Source organism: Danio rerio, chromosome 2 (assembly GCF_049306965.1).
Source record: "Danio rerio strain Tuebingen ecotype United States chromosome 2, GRCz12tu, whole genome shotgun sequence".
Lineage (NCBI taxonomy): Eukaryota > Metazoa > Chordata > Actinopteri > Cypriniformes > Danionidae > Danio > Danio rerio.
In genome coordinates, this window is record NC_133177.1 from 62895001 (window position 1) to 62920000 (window position 25000).

Sequence of the window (25000 nt, forward strand, 5' to 3'; positions counted from 1 at the left end):
GTTTTTATTGCTGATTTATTATGTTGTTGATTTATTATGTAGTTCTGCCGAGCGACTAAAAAGTGATCAGCATGATGGTAAAAAACTGAACATTTCTGGTCTAATCTCATACCCAAAGCGGATATAAGGGCAGTATTAATAGCTAAACATGTGGGAGAGCGCTGATATTAAGTGATTGTATTGTATTGCAATTAACCAGTTAAACTGTGCGGACCTGGTACCGGGCCCGTGACGTCATCTACTTTCGCTTTCAGATTTAAAGGGCCAGCATTGCACCAGACCCCCGTAAGTGGTGTCATTTGAAAGTGTAGAATCTATATGTTGTGCACATCTGCATCACTTTGGTTTTTACTCTACTGTACAAAAGTTATTTACACCTAAACACACAGTATTTTGGATCCCCGAGCTGGGTGTTGAACATTGGTTCATCTTCATATTTTTCCTATGACACATGTACAAGTTATAGCTGAAATGAAAGCTGTTGCCGGTGCTCATACAGTTCTAGCATTCATTTTACTGAATTATATTCACATATCAAACAGTTGCTGAATGAATCGTGGTGTTTCCATGGTGCAGAAGTGGACACAATACATTTATGATCAATAAGCAGCCCCAGATAGCACAGACAGCTCATCTCTCACCTTATGCTGTGCGCTTCAGGGCCATTCTCCTCTGTTTTTGAGCTGATCTGCATAAGTAATGCTTTTATATGTCTGATGTGCTCCAAACACAGTGAATTATGTTTGATCAAACAAAAGAATAGTGAAATATGAAAGCAATGATCGCTCCTGTGGCTTGTACAGCACCTCTCATCAGCTGGAATACGATAACTTCTGCATAGATTATGGTGGAGACATTAGTTTTGTTTCCCTGTGATTACAGACATGTGCAGGAACCACCAACATTAATTACAGCACGCGAGAGCACACACAACCTGAAACTGACACTTTCAAATCTGAGTTTATAAAACAAATACAAAAAGCGCCTCTTTATAGGTGTTTATTATAACACAGACAACAGATACAGATATTTTAAACACTTTCAGTAGTGTTTTATGAAAAATCAAAGGGTTTTCTTTAACATAATGCCACATATTTGCATTTACACCTCTGCATGTGGATTTGGGAAGCTTTTAAATTTGGGTAGGCAAAATCCAGGCGGAATTCCCCAAATAGCAGCAGAGTTTAACTGTTAGGTGTTGATATTAAATCAATAGTAATTCACAAATACTTGATAATGAGATGATTTAATGACAATAAAACTCAATTAATTACAAATAACTGCATAAAATGATAAAACATGACATGATAAAAACATGATGATTGTACCCAGCTGAAAATAAAATAAAGTTAGCAGAAGTAGAAGGAGAGACAGGCGGAGTGAGAGACAAGGAGAGTGAATAGGCCTCAAAGAGGCAGAGAAGATCCAGAGGAGGAGAGAAGCAGAGCAGGAAAAAGAACAGCCCAGGGACCTTGTGTACGAAGACTTGCATTGAATTCATACTAAAACATTACGTACGGACAAAGCTGTAAATATGCGTATGCAGTAAATTAATCAGATGTATGAAACACTGCGTACGCTGAATCCCACACATATTCTCTTTGTACATCCGAATTGACTTGAAACTGAGCGCACGTGCACGAGCGCAAAACCCCTCCCTGCCTCCACCCCTGTATGAATATGGTAATGACTGTGCTTTGGCCAAACCCAATGAAAAAGCAACGGCAAAAGCAAGCAAGAAGAGAAACTTCACAGAATGTGATTTGGAGGTGCTGCTATCAGAGGTAGACCGGTGTTATTTGCAAGTTTTTCCTGCAGAATTAATATCAAAAGAAAAAAAATAGCTGACACGGTTAACGCAGTGGGCTCTGAACATCGCACTGTGAAGGAATTAAAAAAGAAATGGTCCCATGTAAAGGTGTAAAATTTTGTAGGTTTCCGTTTGATTAACAGAGATAAAATAAGTAAAGAGAGTGCGTATCAGCAGGGTGAGTGGCGCAGCTCGTAAAGCGCATGGCAACATGTTTAGACACCAGCGATCATAAACCTGGTTCAAATTCAGCATCTGAAGAACTCAGTCTTCTTCTTTCCCCCATTACAAATCAGATTTTGCCTTCTCTTCATCACGAGGAAGACAAGTAAAATCATTAATAAGTGTGTGTGTTATGTTAAGTGCATTTGAGCATCACATTTTATTTGCACATTTATTGAATGAAATGTTTCTGATTCACGTATGCAAATTCATCTTCAGATGGCGCCTTTATAGCAATGTGTGTGCAGTAGATTTACATTGGGAAAGCCGGCAACCGCTGCAAGTTGCGCTTCAATGTTTGGCTGGTCAACTGCATGATATGGAAACCTTATATACCTGCTAGCAGGGCTCAAAATTGCGACCATTTTGGTGGCATATTCGCCCGAAATTTCATCTATGCGACCTTAAAATATATTTGGGAGCATTTCTGCGAGTGCTCAAAATTGTTGTGTGCGACCAGTTTTTACAGCAAAATGTTCACCACATGGGCGGATTCGGGAGACATTCACGCAGAATGCATCTCTAAGCTGTTTGTCTGAACTTAAAACACGAAACGCAGCGCTCAGGAATGGTTTAAAACAGTTGTCATGTCAACTTGCTGCAGTAAACAAAGCCTGGTCCGTACTGCTTGCCCCGCCTTCGCGCTCTTCTTATTGGCCCACCACTGCTCTAGCACTGAACGCGAATGATTGGTTAATATCAGCTGTCAATCACTCAGCGCCTTCTGGCTTGGGATGACAGAGAGAGCTGCTACCGCGAAAAACTGTGAAGCGCTGAAGATGAGAATGAAGACAACACTGACAGATTTAGTTTTAGAAACCATGACATCTAAAGTTACAAATAATGACACATCTTACTAGTGATCATGTGCTGAATGTTAATCCACCATCTACACTTTTCCAAGAGTGGATAAAAGACTTCTGTTGGCTTCAAGTGCGCTATGTAAAGTCTGTGGGATGGAGTTTTCAGATAACTGTTTGCCACATCCAGCACGAGAGCTTCTGTTTAATCCTTCATATAATCGCCAGATGCTGTCCGCCTTGCTAGTGTCGGATATATGTCAAATTAAACACCACGTACACCATCGCAAACGGGCTTACACTGAGTAAACTAATATCGCTACTCATGAAAAGACCGGTATTGCTATTAACATGTATGCATATAATAAGGTACAGTATATGTCAAAAGCATCAGTGCAATATCAGACAGCACCCGTGAGAACAGCACAGTTATACCGTTAACAGATTTTAAGCAGTGTGTGCAGGGCCGGTGAGCGCTCCGTGCTTTGGGCACTCAGTTATGTTATAAAATGTATTTTCTTGTGATAATGGGATTTCGTTGAGACATATTTTCCTCACGCTTGCATATATATATATTATTTTTATTATTATTTTTTATTTTTTTGCTTGTTAGTTTGATTAGTGTTGATTTCAAATACAATAAATATGTTTGTATAAAACTTGTAGTAACGGTGCTCATAATTGGTGGGTGCGACTAAATTTTGGCTAATGCGCCTAACTTTTTAAAGTTAGGAGCACCGGTGCTACCAAGCAAAAAGGTTAATTTGGTGCCCTGTGCTAGACATGTGGATGAACCCGTCTCATACAGCTGCCATTACACGACTCAGACACTTTGTATTGTGGAATTTAACACAATTGTCTTGGAAATTGGAAATTGGAAATTGAGTTGCCAATGGAAATAAAACAGACACGCACAAAAAATAAGCATACACCACACATGAAGTTGGCGTGGACCTGCGCACATTCCCACGTTCATTTCATTGTTATTAAATCCAAACGTGAACGTGAAACCTGGCATACGCAAAGTTTATGTGCGCACGCAGCGTTGATGCATGAGGCCCCAGGTGTTTCATTTTTAACTTTCGACTTCGGTTTTAATGGAATTTGATACCGCATGGCGAACGGAAAGAAAAACCTCCACATTTTGTGACTCGGTGGTCCTTTAAGGTAATCAAAAATTGCTGTTTTTACATGGTCGACTCTTAATAATGAGGCCCCTGGAAAAAAGACAAAGTTTCCCAGCTCTCTTTCTTAACCATGTCAAGCACAAATACTGAGACATATAAACTGACCAATCAACAAGTGACCACATTGTAAAACCCCCAAAGTCCACACACCAGGCCCTGATCTCATCAGAATCTGCCATCGGAGTTTGTGTGAGCCTTCTTTGTTGAAAAATACATAAACAAATGCATTTGATCATTTTCATTCCTACAGTGATTTGTTTATGGAACGTTTTATTGCACATTTTTCAACTTTTGTTCTTGTCATATTTGATTTAGCAGCATTAACCTTGATACATATCAGACAATCAAAAACTAAAACAGTTTCCAATACTACACGGGCCTTAAAGAGTCTCAATGTCTTCAACCTCAGCAACTACATTTTAGGCCTTAAAAAGTCTTAAATCTGCTGAAATATTGTGTTGTTGGTCTTAAATCATCCTTGACAGGTCTTTATTTTCCCTTGTTCATATTTAGCTACCCAATCTGGCCAACACCCATACAATCCCCCACTATCCCAATCTCAATATACAGTCTACTTTTAATCATTCCTTCATTTTCCTTCAGCTTAGTCCCTTTATTAATCAAGGATCGCCACAGAGGAATGAACCGCCAACTATTACAGTATATGTTTCTACTGGATGCCCTTCCAGCTGCAACCCAGTACTGGGAAACACCCATGCACACTCATTCACACACACACACACACACTCATACACTACAGACAATGAAGTTGATCAGTTCCCCTATAGCGCATGTGTTTGGACTGTGGGGGAAACCGGAGCACCCGGAGGAAACCCATGCCAACATTGGGAGAACATGCAAACTCCACACTGAAACACCAACGGGACTCGAACCAGAGACCTTCTTACTGTGAGGCGATTGTGCTACCCACTGCGCCACCGTGCCACCCCAACGTTCATCTTCTAAAACTGAGTGTGTAACTCTATTTACCGTCACGGCTTAATTATTTTCCTCACAGTAACATTTGTTTAAAGGTTATCCATGTATTTACCGCTGAGGATACTGACCTGACCTATATTTTTATTATTAAATGATAATTATTATTGCCGTATTATTAAATGTATTATTACAATCATTTTTTTTTTTTTTTGATGAGGCAAGTGAAAATCTTTTTCAACTGGGATATTGGAAAACCCAAATCATTTGTTTCTCCCTGTATAAGTCAACAAGTGACTTCATAATGCTCTTAGAAATGACTTGGAAAGTCTTAAATGTAACTTGGTGAAACCTGCAGGAACCCTAAAAAACTGTTGTTGATAATGTCTCTCCATGACACACACACACACACACACACACACACACACACACACACACACACACACACACACACACACACACACACACACACACACACACACACACACACACACACAAGCATGCACAAAGCGCAAACAGATTCACACACTGTACGCTCACAAGCAAACACAGATGCACAGATCTTCGTCTTCTGTTGTGGCGTCAGGATTAAGCAGTTCCTCTGAGGTTCCTCTTTCTTTAGCAGGTGAACCGTGGAGGATTATGGGTCATGGTGGGACGACCATCTGCACACACACACACACACACTCACATGCACAGATGCGTTGTGTTTCTTCATGAGCTGGTGTTTTTCTGCTCTGATTGATTCCCCAGGCTCTGCAGTAAATATGATTGTTGACATATTATTAATTATCATTAATATTATGACAGTGTGTGTGTGTGGGGGGGTGTTTTTGTGTGTGTGTGTGTGTGTGTCCTGCGGTGAGTGCTTTCAGCCTGGTGTCGCCGCAGGCACACACTCTGGAGATCTGATCAGTGTTTATAACTTCATCAATACACACTCTGCAACTCACACACCATAAACCTGCTTTTATTACACACACACACACACACACACACACACACACACACACACACACTTCTATTGATCAGCAGAGAGTTTCATTCTCCGTCAGTTATTTACCGTGTGTGTGTGTTTTGAGAAGTGTTTTACTTTAATGACAGCAGAGGCTTGTGTCATTGCCAGAGTGAGTGAGCTGAACAGAAACATGAGAGCCTGACCCAAGAGCTGATACACTTTCAAAACAATTCATTAGAAAATAATAGTAATAATTTTTTGCATGCACACACACACTGATGTCCCCAAAAGGTCAAAATTAACTGACATTGCTATACTTATGGGGACAATTGTCACAGGGATGCTCTACATAATATAACACACACACACACATACACACACACATACACACACCCAAAAGGTCAAAATTAACTGGCATTGCTATACTAATGGGGACAATAGTCACAGGGATGCTCTACATAGTTTAATGCACACACACACACAAACACACACACACACACACACACACAAAACACTTCTATTTATCAGCAGACACACACACACACACTAATGTCCCCACAAGTTCAAAATGAACTGACATTACTATGCTTATGGGGACAATAATCACAGGGATGCTCTACATAATGTAATGCGCACACACACACACACACACACACACACACACACACACACACACACACACATTAATGTCCCCACAAGGTCAAAATTAGCTGACATTGCTATACTTATGGGGACAGTAGTCACAGGGATGCTCTAAACAATGTAATGCACACACACACACACACACACACACACACTAATGTCCCCACAAGGTCAAAATTAACTAACATTACTATGCTTATGGGGACAATAATCACAAGGATGCTGTACATAATGTAATGCATACACACACACACACACACACACACACACACTAATATCCCCACAAGGTCAAAATTAACTGACATTTCTATACTTATGGGGACAATAGTCACAGGGATGCTCTACATAATGTAATACATACACGAACACACACACACACACACACACACACACACACACACACACACACACAAATGTCCCCAAAAGGTCTTAATTAACTGACATTGCTATACTTATATATATATGGGGATATTTGTTTCCTACAAGTTACACACACATATTTTGAGAGTGTGTGTTTGACTGTGTGTGTGTGTGTTTATGTACACCTTGTATTTCTTAGCTGATGGCAGTCGAGCCACATTTCTGTGATCCAGCTGAATACTACACACACACACACACACACACACACACACAGACACACACACACATTCACATTTACAAAAATGTCCCCAGAAGGTCAAAATTTACTTTACTTCCATTTTCTTTAAATTTATAAATTTCTTTAATGTATTTTTTGTCATTCCTGCACAATGCCTTTCATAAGATCTTGCACGATTGTGGAAAAAAACTAAATAATGTAACACACATACACATACAAATGTCCCCACAAGGATTATTATGGTAGTGTTGTGCCGTCATTGCTCATACAAACACATTGAGCGGTTGTGTTTATCTGCACATTGCTTGTTCTGTGAAACACAATGAGCTCTTATTAAATGAATCAAATGTGTGTGTGTGTGTGTCCTCAGAGCCGCCGGTCCCCATCGCTCCACCTCAGCTGATGGCGGTCGGGGCCACGTATCTGTGGATCCAGCTGAACGCGAACTCCATCAACGGGGACGGGCCGATCGTGAGCCGGGAGGTGGAGTACCGCACCGTCAGCGGCACCATGTATGACCTGCAGCCCGTCGACAAAACGTCCCACAAGATCGGACACCTGGAGCCCGACACCGAGTACGAGATCAGTGTGCTGCTCACACGGCCCCTGGACGGAGGAACCGGGGCCCCGGGGCCACCCCTCAGAGCACGCACCAAATGCGCAGGTACACCGAGCACCATTACATAATTAACCCTTGTGTATTGTTCAGATTGACTCCAATTTGGTTATGCTGGGGGCTGTTTTCTCGGTTGTAGCGAGTGCTTATTTGAGTTACTGTTGTCTTTCTATCAGCTGGAACCAGTCTGGCCATTCTCCTCTGACCATCAACAAGGCATTTGCGCCCACAGAAATGCCGCTCACTGGATATTTCCTCTTTGTCGGAGCATTCTCTGTAAACCCTAGAGATGGTTGTGCGTGAAAATCCCAGTAGATCAGCAGTTTCTGAAATACTCTGAGCAGACGTCTGGCAGCAACAACCATGCCACGTTCAAAGTCACTTAAATCCCCTTTCTTGCATTAACGTGCAGTTGGCCAGGTGTACCTAATAAAGTGGCCGGCAAATGTACATTTAGATGTAGTCATTTAGCAGATGCTTTTCACCAATAAGAGGCCGTAAACACGAGAAGTGCTAATCATGCGCGGGAACTGTTAGTGCTCAGAGAATTAAGTGCTAGAGTTAGACGAGAGAGGGGGATTAAAGATTATTTAATGACATACTCGAGTACAATAATTATAATCAAAAATAAGTGTGAATTCTTGCATGTAGCCCCACTGAAAGCGAGTCAGTCACTGCACTGATACACACATGATATGATGTTTGTGCTGTAACTTTCATGACGTGTGTTTGATTGGAGGTGTATCATTGATTTGTCGTGTTATTGATTGCTGTGCAGATGTCTTCAGCCGGGCTCTATTTATTGTTCTGTTCTTCATCTCTGCTGATGTGTGTGGTGTTTCTGAGGTCTGCAGGTGATGTTGAGTTCAGTGGAGATACTGGAGATGCAGCCTAGAGCTCGCTCTCTGTGTGTATGAGTGTGTGTGTGTGTGTGTGTGTGTGAAGCTCCACCTCCTGTTTCTGAGTGTGTGTATGTGTGGAGATTGTCCTCTTGTACCTGACAGGCATAGAAAAAGAATGTGTGTGTGTATGTGTATGTGTGTGTGTGTGTGTGCGTGTGTATGTGTATGTGTGTGTGTGTGTGTGTGTGTGTGTGTGTGTGTGTGTGTGTGTGTGTGTGTGTGTGTGTGTGTGTTGTCAACTGCAGGCTGTTTCTGGGTTGTATTCGGGTTCTGACCTCCTGCTGAAGGTCTCAGAGTTTCTCATTTCTGCAGAGCTGATGGCGATGGATGAGTGTGTGTCTCTGGCCTTCACACAGGCGCGTGTGTGTGTGTCAGTGCTGTTCTGGTGTCGAGCAGTTTATTATTGCAGTTTTCCTTGTGTAACTCAGTATATTTAAAACAGAAAATTATGCAGAAATGCTGTTTGTTTAGAAGTGTCATACTCAGCAGTAAATGGCCCTCGACCACTGTAATTACCTTAATATATGAACGTTTGCACGTGGACCGCAACAATGTGTTTAAATCATGAATGTGGCCAAATACACCAGAATGCCTAATATTAATTAACAAAGCTATGACATTCATAAGTTCAATAAATACAGGGCTTATAGACATCAGCACGTAGGTGGCGCTGTAACAGATAAAAAGCTCCGTATTTACTGTTTCAGTGTGATCAATTGTTAATATGACCTTCAGCATGTTTTGGTACATTCCATTTGTTGTAGGACCTCCGTCATGTCTCAGAATGTTCCATTTGCTCACAGGACCCCCATCATGTTTCAGAATGTTCCATTTGCTCACAGGACCCCCATCATGTCTCAGAATGTTCCAGTTGCTCATAGGACCCCCACAATGTATCAGAATGTTCAATTTGTTCAAAGGACCCCCATCATGTTTTAGAATATTCAATTTACTCATAGGATGCTCATCATGTCTCAGAATGTTCCATTTGCTCACAGGACCCCCATCATGTCTCAGAATGTTCCATTTGCTCATAGGACCCCCATCATGTCTCAGAATGTTCCATTTGCTCACAGGACCCCCATCATGTCTCAGAATGTTCCATTTGCTCACAGGACCCCCATCATGTCCATAACGTTCCATTTGCTCACAGGACCCCCATCATGTCTCAGAATGTTCCATTTGCTCATAGGACCCCCATCATGTCTCAGAATGTTCCATTTGCTCACAGGACCCCCATCATGTCTCAGAATGTTCCATTTGCTCACAGGACCCCCATCATGTCCATAACGTTCCATTTGCTCACAGGACCCCCATCATGTCTCAGAATGTTCCAATTGCTCACAGGACCCCATCATGTCTCAGAATGTTCCATTTGCTCACAGGACCCCATCATGTCTCAGAATGTTCCATTTGCTCACAGGACCCCCATCAAGTTTCAGAACGTTTCATTTGCTCACAGGACCCCCATCATGTCTCAAAATGTTCCATTTGCTCACAAGACCCCCATCATGTCTCAGAATGTTCCATTTGCTTACAGGACCCCCATCATGTCTCAGAATGTTCCATTTGCTCACAGGACCCCCATCATGTCTCAGAACGTTCCATTTGCTCACAGGACCCCCATCATGTCTCAGAACGTTCCATTTGCTCACAGGACCCCCATCATGTCTCAGAATGTTCCATTTGCTCACAGGACCCCCATCATGTTTCAGAACATTCCATTTGCTCACAGGACCCCCATCATGTCTCAGAATGTTCCATTTGCTCACAGGACCCCCATCATGTTTCAGAACATTCCATTTGCTCACAGGACCCCCATCATGTCCATAACGTTCCATTTGCTCACAGGACCCCATCATGTCTCAGAATGTTCCATTTGCTCACAGGACCCCCATCATGTTTCAGAACATTCCATTTGCTCATAGGACCCCCATCATGTCTCAGAATGTTCCATTTGCTCACAGGACCCCCATCATGTCCATAACGTTCCATTTGCTCACAGGACCCCCATCATGTCTCAGAATGTTCCATTTGCTCACAGGACCCCCATCATGTCTCAGAATGTTCCATTTGCTCACAGGACCCCCATCATGTCTCAGAATGTTCCAATTGCTCACAGGACCCCATCATGTCTTAGAATGGTGCATTTGCTCACAGGACCCCCATCATGTCTCAGAATGTTCCAATTGCTCACAGGACCCCATCATGTCTTAGAATGGTGCATTTGCTCACAGGACCCCCATCATGTCTCAGAACGTTCCATTTGCTCATAGGACCCCCATCATGTCTCGGAATGTTCCATTTGCTCATAGGACCCCCATCATGTCTTAGAATGGTGCATTTGCTCACAGGACCCCCATCATGTCTCAGAACGTTCCATTTGCTCATAGGACCCCCATCATGTCTCGAAATGTTCCATTTGTTTTTAGGACCTCCGTAAAGTTTCCGAATGTTCCATTCCCAGTTTTAGGGTGTTTGTTAAGTTTAAGTGTTTGCTATGGTGGTCAGTGATGTGTTCCCCATCCACACACACACACTTGTGGTGTGATAGATTCTGAGGCCTGTTAGCCTGATGCCCGCGTCCGTGTGGTCTTTATCTGCTCTGCTGTGATGTTCAGCCGTCAGTGGTTCTTCACTCGTGTGTTCCAGCAGCTCCAGATTGTGTTTTCGTGAGTTTTTCTTTCACTCTTTGTTCTGTTAATGGAAGTCCAGCAACAAAGGAGCAGAAACGCAGCCCAGTTTTACCCTTGAAAGTGAATTATTGTGGGCGAGGAATGCAGGCTTATCTCCATTGTTGCGTTCGCGGCACAAAGACTCGTCTGAAGAGCTGTAATAAAGGCTGAGGTTTGTGGAGGTCGTGCTGGAAGTGTTTGCTCATTGTGTGAAGCTCAAGGATGTTCTTGTGTTTGTTTAACATGGGTTTCTGGCTCTCGTAAAGCAGATGTTTTTCTCTCTTTAACTACATTAAACTCGTCTGTTCTTCAGATGTCGTCAGCTCCACTAAACTCACTTGATTTGACATTCTCCTCTGCCATCGCCGGGATTATTAGTAGAGAATTATCATTAAATGCCTCTCTGATGATAAACCTGCTCAGGCGTCAGGATGGAGCAAGTGTTTTATTCTCTTTCCTCCTTCATTCTGCTTTATTTCCAATTGTTTTGTTTTTTATCTCTCGAATGCTCTTTTCTGTTTTCTTCTCATTGTCTTCAATGCTTTCTCTTGGATTATTTTGTTCTTCCTCTTCTGTTTTCTTTATTAGTTTTCAGTTTTCTTCTCGCTTTTCTTATTCATTCTTATTTCTTTATTATTTTTTCCCAGTGATGGGTTGCAGCTGAAAGTGCATTCGCTGCGTAAGACATATACTGGATAAGTTGGAGGTTCATTCCGCTGTGGCAACCTCATTACTCCCCCCCCTCTCTCTCTTCTGTCTCTCCATCACTCGTGTCATTCAGAACTTAGTTATTATTTTATTTAGTTATTTTTTTGATTCTTCATTTTAATATTTTTCTTTCTTTATATATTTATATATTTATTTCTCTGTGTTATTTCTCTCTCTCTCTCTCTCGTCTGTCTCTCCATCATTCCTGTCGTTCATCATCTGAAACGGCAGCAGATGAGCTTCAGCGCTAATGAAGATAAATTCACTCCTGCCTGTTTGTCTGCTTGTGCTTTACGCTTGATTTTAAAGCTGCAGGAGAAATTAAATAAATAGGAGATAAATCTGCTTCAGCACTTTACCGGCTCCGTATCCGTCAGGCATAATGTATGTGGCGTCAGATGATTCCTGCTGGAGAAACAAGGAGAAAACTAGTCAGAAATCAGCGTTTGCTTCCTCTAAAAGTATCACAAACACACATCTGATGATCTGAAAGCTGAGAGAGAACAAACACAATATTAACTTCTTCATAAGTCTCAACTGTGAAATATACACACTATAATGCGGTTATAAACGTCTCTCAATTTTCATCGTTTTTTCACCGTTAGAAAACATTCTAAATAATGAAATAAATTTGTAATTGCATGAAGTAAATTTGCCTTTACACAGTTGCATATTTGCATCTGATTTTTTTGACTATTTAGTGTTAAAGTGTTGTTATTTGAAGTTTTATTTATTAATTTTTACACATTGAGCTGACCACAAACATAAAAAAAGATTGCGTAACATAAACTCATGTTTCTTTAGAAAATCAGTGGCGTAGCGCAATGGTTCTCAAAGTGGGGGTAGGAACCCCCCGAGGGGTTGCGGGACAATATAGGGGGGTTGCCTGGTGATTTTCAAAAATCTAATTATTTTTAATAAACCATAAGAATGACCATATTTCATTCATAACCTACTGAAGAGAAAAAATAGTTGTTTATACCATATAAAGTTACTTTAGTAGCTTATAGTTACTACTTCTATTGGATTGCAACGTATTAAAGACACAGCAATAGTGTCAGATGCAGCAGATTTCATAACACCTGGTTAAACTTTGTGGCCCATTTACAGCTCTCATACATTAAAAAAATTAAAAGAAGATAGACTTGGGTCCATTGGTGTGTGTGCTCCATTGCATGCAAGGTTTCTGTATTTATAACCACCTCAGAGTATATTGGGGGTCGCGACTCACTGGCATTGACATTTTGGGGGTCGCGGCCTGAAAAGTTTGGGAACCGCTGGCGTAGCGGACGGGCAAACATGGCATGCACCGCGGGGGGGCCCCACCTCATCGCGATTTTAAATAATTGAAAATCCGGCAACCGCAATCATCAAACCCTTGGGAACAACTGTGGTCGAAACCAAAGTTCACAGGTCTGTGTTCTCTGAACTCCTGGCTACTTTGACGCTCTCGCCGCTTTCGGTTTCTGATCACTTCTCAGTTTGTAAAGCCTTCCCAGCGTTGTTGCTCCACCCCGCCTCCCTTCCCCGCTCCTCAATTTGTGATCACTTCCCCGTGTTGTCCCATCTCCCACATCACCAGGGGGCCCCGTCAGTGATCCCTGCAGGGGGGCCTCCACATTTTTTACTACGCCACTGGAGAAAATAAAACAAAATCATGACAGAAAAACACCGTTGCATTTATAACTTTTCACTATTACCGTTTTACAGTTCATTCCTCAGTGTTGACCTTATTCATAGACACTGTAAAAAAGTGTGCAGTGCAGTGGCGCAGTAGGTAGTGCTGACGCTTCACAGCAAGAAGGTCACTGGGTCGATGGTTCAAGCCTCGGCTCAGTTAGCATTTCTGTGTGGAGTTTGCATGTTCTCCCTGCGTTTGCGTGGGTTTCCTCCGGGTGCTCCGGTTTCCCCCACAGTCCAAACACATGCGCTATAGGGGAACTGAGTAGGCTAAATTGTCCGTAGTGTGTGAATGTGTGTGTGTGGATGTTTCCCAGAGATGGGTTGCAGCTGGAAGGGCATCTGCTACGTAAAAACTTGCTGGATAAGTTGGCGGTTCATTCCGCTGTGGTGACCCCAGATTAGTAAAGGAGTTTGAACAAGTAAAAACATATATATATATATATATATATAGAGTGCACTGTAAAAAATGCTGAGTTCCACACAATTTATATTTCGACAGCATGAAGGAATTATGTCAGATTATTAGTTTTTATAAATTTAAGTGGATTAAACATAAAATAATTAAGTTGTCTCCCCCAAAGAACTGAAGAATTGAGTTGTTTAAATTCATTTAAATAAGTATTTTGAACAAACAGCAGTCATTACTTTTATAAGTGTGCACTGTAAAACTCAACAGTCAATCAAATGAAATGAGTGTGATGAACTAAAAACGGACTGAAAGTTAGCTCTACTCATTTGAGAGAGTTTTGAACTCAGTGTGTCACAGATGTGGACAGAACCCAGATCAGCAATAAAAATAAACTTTATTAATTAAGAAACAAAAAAACTGGACACAGAGCCCAGATAACAGCCAACAGGGCTGGAAAAAACAACAAACCCATGGTAGGGTAAATAGTCATTTTAAGTAAAACAAAATAAAACCAAACTGGACAGAAAAACAGACAGGCATCAAAATACATGTAACATGAAAAACAAAGTTCTGTCACTAAGTAAGAATGAAATAAACATAAGACAGAACCATGACAGTGTTGAAGTTGTTGAGTTAATTAAATACCTCATTATCTCAACTTAAATGGAGTAAGTTCACAGTACTCATACAGATTAGTTAAACTCAAATGTTTGTAGTTGTCGGTTTCCTCACACGGTTTGAGTTGCCTTAACTTATTGGGTTTTACAGTACTCAGTTGGTTTGAGTTCTCTTCATTTATTGAGTTTTACAGTACTCAGATTGCTTCATTTAATCAAATAGATTAAGTTCACAGCACTCATATTGTCACACCCAGTCCTCCATGTGTGTTCTGTTTTCATCATGTGACCTCCCCATGTGCTCCTCCTCAGTTCCCGCCATGTGCTAATGTTAATCACCTTCACCTGTGCCTCACTCCTGTATGTAATCAGTTCATCCTCCTCTGTATGTTTATAGTCTCTGTGTGTCGGTCATTCCTCGTCCGGTATTGTTCACGATGTCTCGTTTGTTGCTTGTTTTCACCTCATGTCCCTCCAGTGCTCGTGAGTTCCTCGTGAGTAATTGTAATAAATATACGTATTTGATAATCTTGCGAGCCTCTGTCTTCCTCAAGTGAACCCGGGGCGTTACACACATCTAGATGAGTTTTTGAACCTACATGGTTTGTTGCAATCAGTTTCCTCAAATGTTTTGTAGTAAATTTTAATTTTTGTTATTCTGGTTATTTTCATTTAAATTGTAGTGATCAAAAAGATTCAACATTATAAAGTAAAACTTGTGAGATGATTTCAAAATTAGAGGAAAGAGAAGCATGTGACTCAGACGTTATATAGTCGAAACTGAAGAGGACAGAAACACACTGCAGAGAATCAAGTCTTACAGCGCTTTAACTCTCATTATTACACCTGAGCAGAACTCTGAGGCAGATGTGGCGCTGCAGAGGTCAGTGTGTGTGTGTGTGTGTGTGTGTGTGTGTGTGATTGGTGTGATTTTGTCTCTCAGAGATTGGAGGTTTCATCATTTTCTGGATCACACTTATTATATTCAGTTTTCACGCCGGCGCTGATGAATGAAGGAGGAGGAGAATTATTACAGATCTCCATTCTGTCTGTGTGTGTGTGTGTGTGTGTGTGTGTGTGTCCTGTTGCAGTGTATGCAGTAGTGTTTGAGTAGAGAATTTATTAGACAGATGTATGTGTTTGCGCGCGCGCGCGCGTGTGTGTGTATTTGTGTGCATACATGTGTGTGTGTGTGTGTGTGTGTGTGTGTGTGTGTGTGTGTGTTTGTGTCTATTTGTGTGCATACATTTGTGTGTGTGTGTGTGTGTGTGTGTGTGCGCATGTGCATTTGTGTGTGTATGTATCCATTTGTGTGTGTGTGTGTGTGTGTATGTATGTGTGTGTGTGTGTTTGTGTGTGTGTGTGTGTGTGTGTGTGTGTGTGTGTGTGTGTGTGTACATGCATTTGTGCATGCATTTGTGTGACTATGCTTGTGTGTCTGTGCATGTGTTTATGTCTGTATGTGTGGACAGTACAAATGTGTGTGTGTGTGTGTGTGTGTGTGTGTGCGTGCGCGTGTGTTTGAGCAAGTGACGTGTAAAAGACAGAGTGGTGTGTAATCCTGCAGGTGGATGTGAGTCCAGCACACACACATTAATCGTCAGAGTTCAGCGGTGATGTCTGTGAATCTGTCATTGATTTCTGCACTTTACAAAGGAGAAACGGCAACAACAGCCAGAGAATCAGCTCCACTTAAAGAGCTATTGATTTCCTGGACAATCGCTGCATACACACGTACACACACAGACACACACACGCACACACGCATTTCTCACATTATTTAAGAAAACATGTGAAATGTGACCGGCGGCGGCGTTATTCAAGCATCTCCAGACGTTTCCTTCCCACTGAAACACACTGAAGAACGAAGAGAAACGCCACAGACAATACGCATAACACACGCTATTAAACAACGACACCTCAATATTCTGTGCTGACTAATATTAATGAGGGTCGGCACAGCGGCTCAGTGGTTAGCACTGTGGCCTCACAGCAAGAAGATCACTGGTTTGAGTCTCGGCTGGGTCAGTTGGTGCTGGGTCAGTTGGTAATTTTCAGTTTTTGTCATTTTAGAGTATAATTTTCTGATTTTGTTGTTTTAGACTGTAATTTTCCATTTTAGACGTTTTAGAAGGTAATTTTTTGTTTTTTATGTTTTAGCGTAAATTTCAGCTAATGTCTAAATAATAGAACAAAATTTTCAGTTTTTGATGTTTTAGAACATAATTTTCAGTTTTTGCTCTAAAATAACAACTGAAAATTACGCTTTAAAACATCAAAAACGAAAATGTATGCTCTCAAACGTCAATAACTGAAAATTACACTCTAAAACGTCAAAAACTGAAAATTACGCTCTCAAACGTCAAAAACTGAAAATTACGCTCTCAAACGTCAAAAACTGAAAATTACGCTCTCAAACGTCAAAAATTGAAAATTACGCTCTAAAACGTCAAAAACTGAAAATTACACTCTAAAACGTCAAAAACTGAAAATTACACTCTAAAACGTCAAAAACTGAAAATTACGCTCTCAAACGTCAAAAATTGAAAATTACGCTCTAAAACGTCAAAAACTGAAAATTACGCTCTAAAACGTCAAAAACTGAAAATTACGATCTCAAACGTCAAAAACTGAAAATTATGCTCTCAAACGTCAAAAACTGAACATTACGCTCTAAAACGTCAAAAACTGAAAATTACACTCTAAAACGTCAAATTACGCTCTTAAACGTCAAAAACTAAAATATTATGCTCTCAAACGTCAAAAACTGAAAATTACACTCTAAAACGTCAAAAACTGAAAATTATGCTCTCAAACGTCAAAAACTGAACATTACGCTCTAAAACGTCAAAAACTGAAAATTACACTCTAAAACGTCAAATTACGCTCTTAAACGTCAAAAACTAAAATATTATGCTCTCAAACGTCAAAAACTGAAAATTACACTCTAAAACGTCAAAAACTGAAAATTATGCTCTAAAACGTCAAAAACTGAAAATTACGCCCTCAAACGTCAAAAACTGAAAATTACGCCCTCAAACGTCAAAAACTGAAAATTATGCTCTCAAACGTCAAAAACAGAAAATTACGGTCTAAAACGTCAAAAGATAAAAATTACACTCTAAAACGTCAAAAACTGAAAATTATGCTCTCAAACGTTAAAAACTGAAAATTACGCTCTCAAACGTCAAAATCTGAAAATTACACTCTCAAACGCCAAAAACAGAAAATTACGCTCTAAAACGTCAAAAGCTAAAAATTACACTCTAAAACGTCAAAAACTGAAAATTACGCTCTAAAACATCAAAAACTGAAAATTACGATCTCAAACGTCAAAAACTGAAAATTACGCTCTCAAACATCAAAAGCTAAAAATTACACTCTGAAACGTCAAAAACTGAAAATTACACTCTAAAACGTCAAAAACTGAAAATTACGCTCTAAGACGACAAAAACTGAAAATTACGCCCTCAAACGTCAAAAGCTGAAAATTACGCCCTCAAACGTCAAAAACTGAAAATTATGCTCTCAAACGTCAAAAACAGAAAATTACGCTCTAAAACGTCAAAAGCTAAAAATTACACTCTAAAACGTCAAAAACTGAAAATTATGCTCTCAAACGTTAAAAACTGAAAATTACGCTCTAAAACGTCAAAATCTGAAAATTACGCTCTAAAACGTCAAAAACTGAAAATTACGCTCTCAAACGTCAAAATCTGAAAATTACACTCTCAAACGTCAAAAACAGAAAATTACGCTCTAAAACGTCAAAAGCTAAAAATTACACTCTAAAACGTCAAAAACTGAAAATTATGCTCTAAAACATCAAAAACTGAAAATTACGATCTCAAACGTCAAAAACTGAAAATTACGCTCTAAAACGTCAAAAACTGAAAATTACGATCTCAAACGTCAAAAACTGAAAATTACGCTCTCAAACATCAAAAGCTAAAAATTACACTCTGAAACGTCAAAAACTGAAAATTACAATCTAAAACGTCAAAAACTGAAAATTACGCTCTAAAACGTCAAAAACTGAAAATTATGCTCTCAAATGTCAAAAACTGAAAATTATGCTCTCAAACATCAAAAGCTAAAAATTACACTCTGAAACGTCAAAAACTGAAAATTACGCTCTCAAACGTCAAAATCTGAAAATTACGCTCTAAAACGTCAAAAACTGAAAATTATGCTCTCAAATGTCAAAAACTGAAAATTATGCTCTCAAACATCAAAAGCTAAAAATTACACTCTGAAACGTCAAAAACTGAAAATTACGCTCTCAAACATCAAAAGCTAAAAATTACACTCTGAAACGTCAAAAACTGAAAATTACGCTCTAAAACGTCAAAAACTGAAAATTATGCTCTCAAATGTCAAAAACTGAAAATTATGCTCTCAAACGTCAAAAACTGAAAATTATGCTCTAAAACGTCAAAAATGAAAATTACGCTCTCAAACGTCAAAAACTGAAAATTACACTCTAAAATGTCAAAAATGAAAATTACGCTCTCAAACGTCAAAAACTTAAAATTACGCTCTCAAACGTCAAAAACTGAAAATTACGCTCTCAAACGTCAAAAACAGAAAATTACGCTCTAAAACGTCAAAAGCTAAAAATTACGCTCTAAAACGTCAAAAACAGAAAATTACGCTCTAAAACGTCAAAAACTGAAAATTATGCTCTCAAACGTCAAAAACTGAAAATTATGCTCTCAAACGTCAAAAACTGAAAATTACGCTCTAAAAAGTCAAAAACTGAAAATTACGATCTCAAATGTCAAAAACTGAAAATTACGCTCTCAAACGTCAAAAACAGAAAATTACGCTCTAAAACGTCAAAAACAGAAAATTATGCTCTAAAACGTCAAAAGCTAAAAATTACGCTCTAAAACGTCAAAAACTGAAAATTACGCTCTCAAACGTCAAAAACTGAAAATTATGCTCTCAAACGTCAAAAACTGAAAATTACGCTCTAAAACGTCAAAAACTGAAAATTATGCTCTCAAACGTCAAAAACTGAAAATTACGCTCTCAAACGTCAAAAACTGAAAATTATGCTCTCAAACGTCAAAAACTGAAAATTACGCTCTAAAAAGTCAAAAGCTAAAAATTACACTCTAAAACGTCAAAAACTGAAAATTACACTCTAAAACGTCAAAAACTGAAAATTACGCTCTCAAACGTCAAAATCTGAAAATTACACTCTAAAACGTCAAAAGCTAAAAATTACACTCTAAAACGTCAAAAACTGAAAATTATGCTCTAAAACATCAAAAACTGAAAATTACGATCTCAAACGTCAAAAACTGAAAATTACACTCTAAAACGTCAAAAACTGAAAATTACGATCTCAAACGTCAAAAACTGAAAATTACGCTCTCAAACATCAAAAGCTAAAAATTACACTCTGAAACGTCAAAAACTGAAACATACACTCTAAAACGTCAAAAACTGAAAATTACGCTCTCAAACGTCAAAATCTGAAAATTACGCTCTAAAACGTCAAAAACTGAAAATTATGCTCTCAAATGTCAAAAACTGAAAATTATGCTCTCAAACATCAAAAGCTAAAAATTACACTCTGAAACGTCAAAAACTGAAAATTACGCTCTCAAACGTCAAAATCTGAAAATTACGCTCTAAAACGTCAAAAACTGAAAATTATGCTGTCAAATGTCAAAAACTGAAAATTATGCTCTCAAACGTCAAAAACTGAAAATTATGCTCTCAAATGTCAAAAACAGAAAATTATGCTCTCAAACGTCAAAAACTGAAAATTATGCTCTAAAACGTCAAAAATGAAAATTACGCTCTCAAACGTCAAAAACTGAAAATTACGCTCTCAAACGTCAAAAACTGAAAATTATGCTCTCAAACGTCAAAAACAGAAAATTACGCTCTAAAACGTCAAAAGCTAAAAATTACGCTCTAAAACGTCAAAAACTGAAAATTACGCTCTCAAACGTCAAAAACTGAAAATTATGCTCTCAAACGTCAAAAACAGAAAATTACGCTCTAAAACGTCAAAAACTGAAAATTACGCTCTAAAACGTCAAAAACTGAAAATTACGATCTCAAATGTCAAAAACTGAAAATTACGCTCTCAAACGTCAAAAACTGAAAATTATGCTCTCAAACGTCAAAAACTGAAAATTACGCTCTAAAAAGTCAAAAACTGAAAATTACGATCTCAAATGTCAAAAACTGAAAATTACGCTCTCAAACGTCAAAAACAGAAAATTACGCTCTAAAACGTCAAAAACAGAAAATTACGCTCTAAAACGTCAAAAGCTAAAAATTACGCTCTAAAACGTCAAAAACTGAAAATTACGCTCTCAAACGTCAAAAACTGAAAATTATGCTCTCAAACGTCAAAAACTGAAAATTACGCTCTAAAAAGTCAAAAGCTAAAAATTACACTCTAAAACGTCAAAAACTGAAAATTACGCTCTAAAACGTCAAAAACTAAAAAAATTAGCCCTCAAACGTCAAAAACTGAAAATTATGCTCTCAAACGTCAAAAACTGAAAATTACGCTCTAAAAAGTCAAAAGCTAAAAATTACACTCTAAAACGTCAAAAACTGAAAATTACGCTCTAAAACGTCAAAAACAGAAAATTACGCTCTCAAACGTCAAAAACTGAAAATTATGCTCTCAAACGTCAAAAACTGAAAATTACGCTCTAAAAAGTCAAAAGCTAAAAATTACACTCTAAAACGTCAAAAACTGAAAATTACACTCTAAAACGTCAAAAACTGAAAATTACGCTCTCAAACGTCAAAATCTGAAAATTACACTCTAAAACGTCAAAAGCTAAAAATTACACTCTAAAACGTCAAAAACTGAAAATTATGCTCTAAAACATCAAAAACTGAAAATTACGATCTCAAACGTCAAAAACTGAAAATTACACTCTAAAACGTCAAAAACTGAAAATTACGATCTCAAACGTCAAAAACTGAAAATTACGCTCTCAAACATCAAAAGCTAAAAATTACACTCTGAAACGTCAAAAACTGAAACATACACTCTAAAACGTCAAAAACTGAAAATTACGCTCTCAAACGTCAAAATCTGAAAATTACGCTCTAAAACGTCAAAAACTGAAAATTATGCTCTCAAATGTCAAAAACTGAAAATTATGCTCTCAAACATCAAAAGCTAAAAATTACACTCTGAAACGTCAAAAACTGAAAATTACGCTCTCAAACGTCAAAATCTGAAAATTACGCTCTAAAACGTCAAAAACTGAAAATTATGCTCTCAAATGTCAAAAACTGAAAATTATGCTCTCAAACGTCAAAAACTGAAAATTATGCTCTCAAATGTCAAAAACAGAAAATTATGCTCTCAAACGTCAAAAACTGAAAATTATGCTCTAAAACGTCAAAAATGAAAATTACACTCTCAAACGTCAAAAACTGAAAATTACACTCTAAAATGTCAAAAATGAAAATTACGCTCTCAAACGTCAAAAACTGAAAATTACGCTCTCAAACGTCAAAAACTGAAAATTATGCTCTCAAACGTCAAAAACAGAAAATTATGCTCTAAAACGTCAAAAGCTAAAAATTACGCTCTAAAACGTCAAAAACTGAAAATTACGCTCTCAAACGTCAAAAACTGAAAATTATGCTCTCAAACGTCAAAAACAGAAAATTACGCTCTAAAACGTCAAAAACTGAAAATTACGCTCTAAAACGTCAAAAACTGAAAATTACGCTCTCAAACGTCAAAAACTGAAAATTATGCTCTCAAACGTCAAAAACTGAAAATTACGCTCTAAAAAGTCAAAAACTGAAAATTACGATCTCAAATGTCAAAAACTGAAAATTACGCTCTCAAACGTCAAAAACAGAAAATTACGCTCTAAAACGTCAAAAACAGAAAATTACGCTCTAAAACGTCAAAAACAGAAAATTACGCTCTAAAACGTCAAAAGCTAAAAATTACGCTCTCAAACGTCAAAAACTGAAAATTATGCTCTCAAACGTCAAAAACTGAAAATTACGCTCTAAAAAGTCAAAAGCTAAAAATTACACTCTAAAACGTCAAAAACTGAAAATTACGCTCTCAAACGTCAAAAACTGAAAATTACGCCCTCAAACGTCAAAAACTGAAAATTACACTCTCAAATGTCAAAAACTGAAAATTACGCTCTCAAATGTCAAACTAAAAATTACGCTCTAAAACGTCAAAAACTGAAAATTTCGCTCTAATACATGAAAAACTGAAAATTATGTTCTAAAATAACAAAAACTGAAAATTTTGCTCTAAAACATCAAACATTTGGATGATGCTCCGACAGCCACAGGACAATGGCACCAGCACTTCACCACACATAGGTGGTGTGGAGAGCCAGTTCAGTGGATGGGAATGATTGGGAGACCATGGTGGGTAAGGGCCAAAATGGAGTTTGTTCTTTACCAGAAGTGCCATGATATTATTAATGAGCACAGACAGTCAGGACCTCGGTTTTACATCTTATCTGAAAGATGCCGCTCACTGAGAGTATAGTGTCCCCTTTACTATACTGGGGCATTAGGACTCACACAGACCGCAGGTTGAGCGCCCCCTGCTGGCCTCACTAACACCACTTCCAGCAGCAACCTATTGTTCCTATGTGGTCTCCCATGCAGATACTGATCAGGCTCAGCCCTGCTTAGCTTCAATGAGGGAGCGCTCTTGGGCTGCAGGGTGATATGGCCTATGTTTGGCCATTGTCTGGAAGGCAGATTTGGTGTGTCACGACTGCAATGAAATTCGTGAAGCATTGTGCTTTAGGTATGTTTATAATTAATAGATCTTGATTGGATAGATTGGATAGGTTTATTACAAACTCACAGCAGGAGTCAGATGCTGTGTCTCCAGTGAGGACTCTGAGAAACTTGTTGATGCTTTTATCAGCAGCAGGGTGGATTACTGTAACCCCTCCTCACTGGCCTTCCCAAACACACAGTCAGACAGTTGCAGCTCATCCACAACACTGCAGCCAGGATTCTGACATCAGAACATCAGAGCACATCACACCTGTCCTCAGCTCTCTACACCGGCTCCCTGTTACATTCAGAATAGAGTGCTTGCGCGTGTGTGCGTGTGTGCATGTGTGTGTGTGAGAGAGAGAGCTGAACTGATGTGAATGTGTGCTGACTAAAGCTTCTCTGTTTACTGACACACACACACACACAAACACACACATACACACACACACACACATTAAACACTAAACAGCTGGAAAATCCCTCTACTTGCGTAACTATCAGTGGCGAACACTGGCGGAGAGCAGAGGAGGAAACTCTCTATCACACACACACACACACACACACACACACACACACACTAATCAACACGTAAACACAAATCAACTCATATAAAAACACACTTTAACAAGATCAACACAAGCACACACACACACGCGCGCGCACATACACACACACACACACACTATTTCTCACTCCCTTTTTCTCACACACAAAAACCTGCATACACACTTTCTCACAGACACTCTTTCTCTCTCACACAAACACACACACATTTGAGTCAACTTGATGAAGCAGAATGAGACACACACACAGATTTTTTACACACAATAACATACACAGAGATGAACTCATACACACACACACACACAGACAGACATATGTATGCATACATGCACTCATACACAGTGTACAGTGCAATGTAGAGTAGTGCTGCTTCTGTGCTGTTAAAAACAACCACTGCTGTAGCACAGAATAAACACACACACTCACACACACACACACACACACACACACACACATGCACACGCGCCGGTCTTAATTCAATCATCTTCATCTGACATTTGGACAGAACTATTAGCAGCTCTTTGTCATGACAGGCTGACATTTAAATCATGTTTCCCAAATGATCAGCGCATTATGAGCTCATGTACACACACACACACACACACACTCACTCATACACTCAAAAACACCTGTTCACATACACTAACACACACACACACGTGCACACACACATTTTACATGCAAATACACAAACACACACACACACAAACACTGCGAATACACATACACACACACACACACACACACACACCATTCATTCAAATACTGTACACACACACTATTATACAGACAAACGCACACATTTATACATGTGAACAGGCACACACATACACAAACACACTTCTGCACATACAGACTCTCTCACACATGCTATATGCATACACACATTCTCACTCACGCACACACA

The 25000-nt window shown here is 39.1% G+C and overlaps 1 protein-coding gene across 8 annotated transcripts in view; it reads left to right on the forward strand.

The window, feature by feature from the left end:
* The window catches only part of LOC100334269 (receptor-type tyrosine-protein phosphatase mu), a 340509-nt gene that overhangs the window by 169483 nt on the left and 146026 nt on the right, over nucleotides 1-25000 (forward strand). For all 8 annotated transcript variants that reach the window (XM_073932228.1, XM_073932230.1, XM_073932232.1 and 5 more), the window contains exon 7: nucleotides 7524-7817. In XM_073932228.1, the coding sequence (XP_073788329.1) occupies nucleotides 7524-7817 (294 nt within the window). The remainder of the gene's footprint in view (nucleotides 1-7523; nucleotides 7818-25000) is intronic.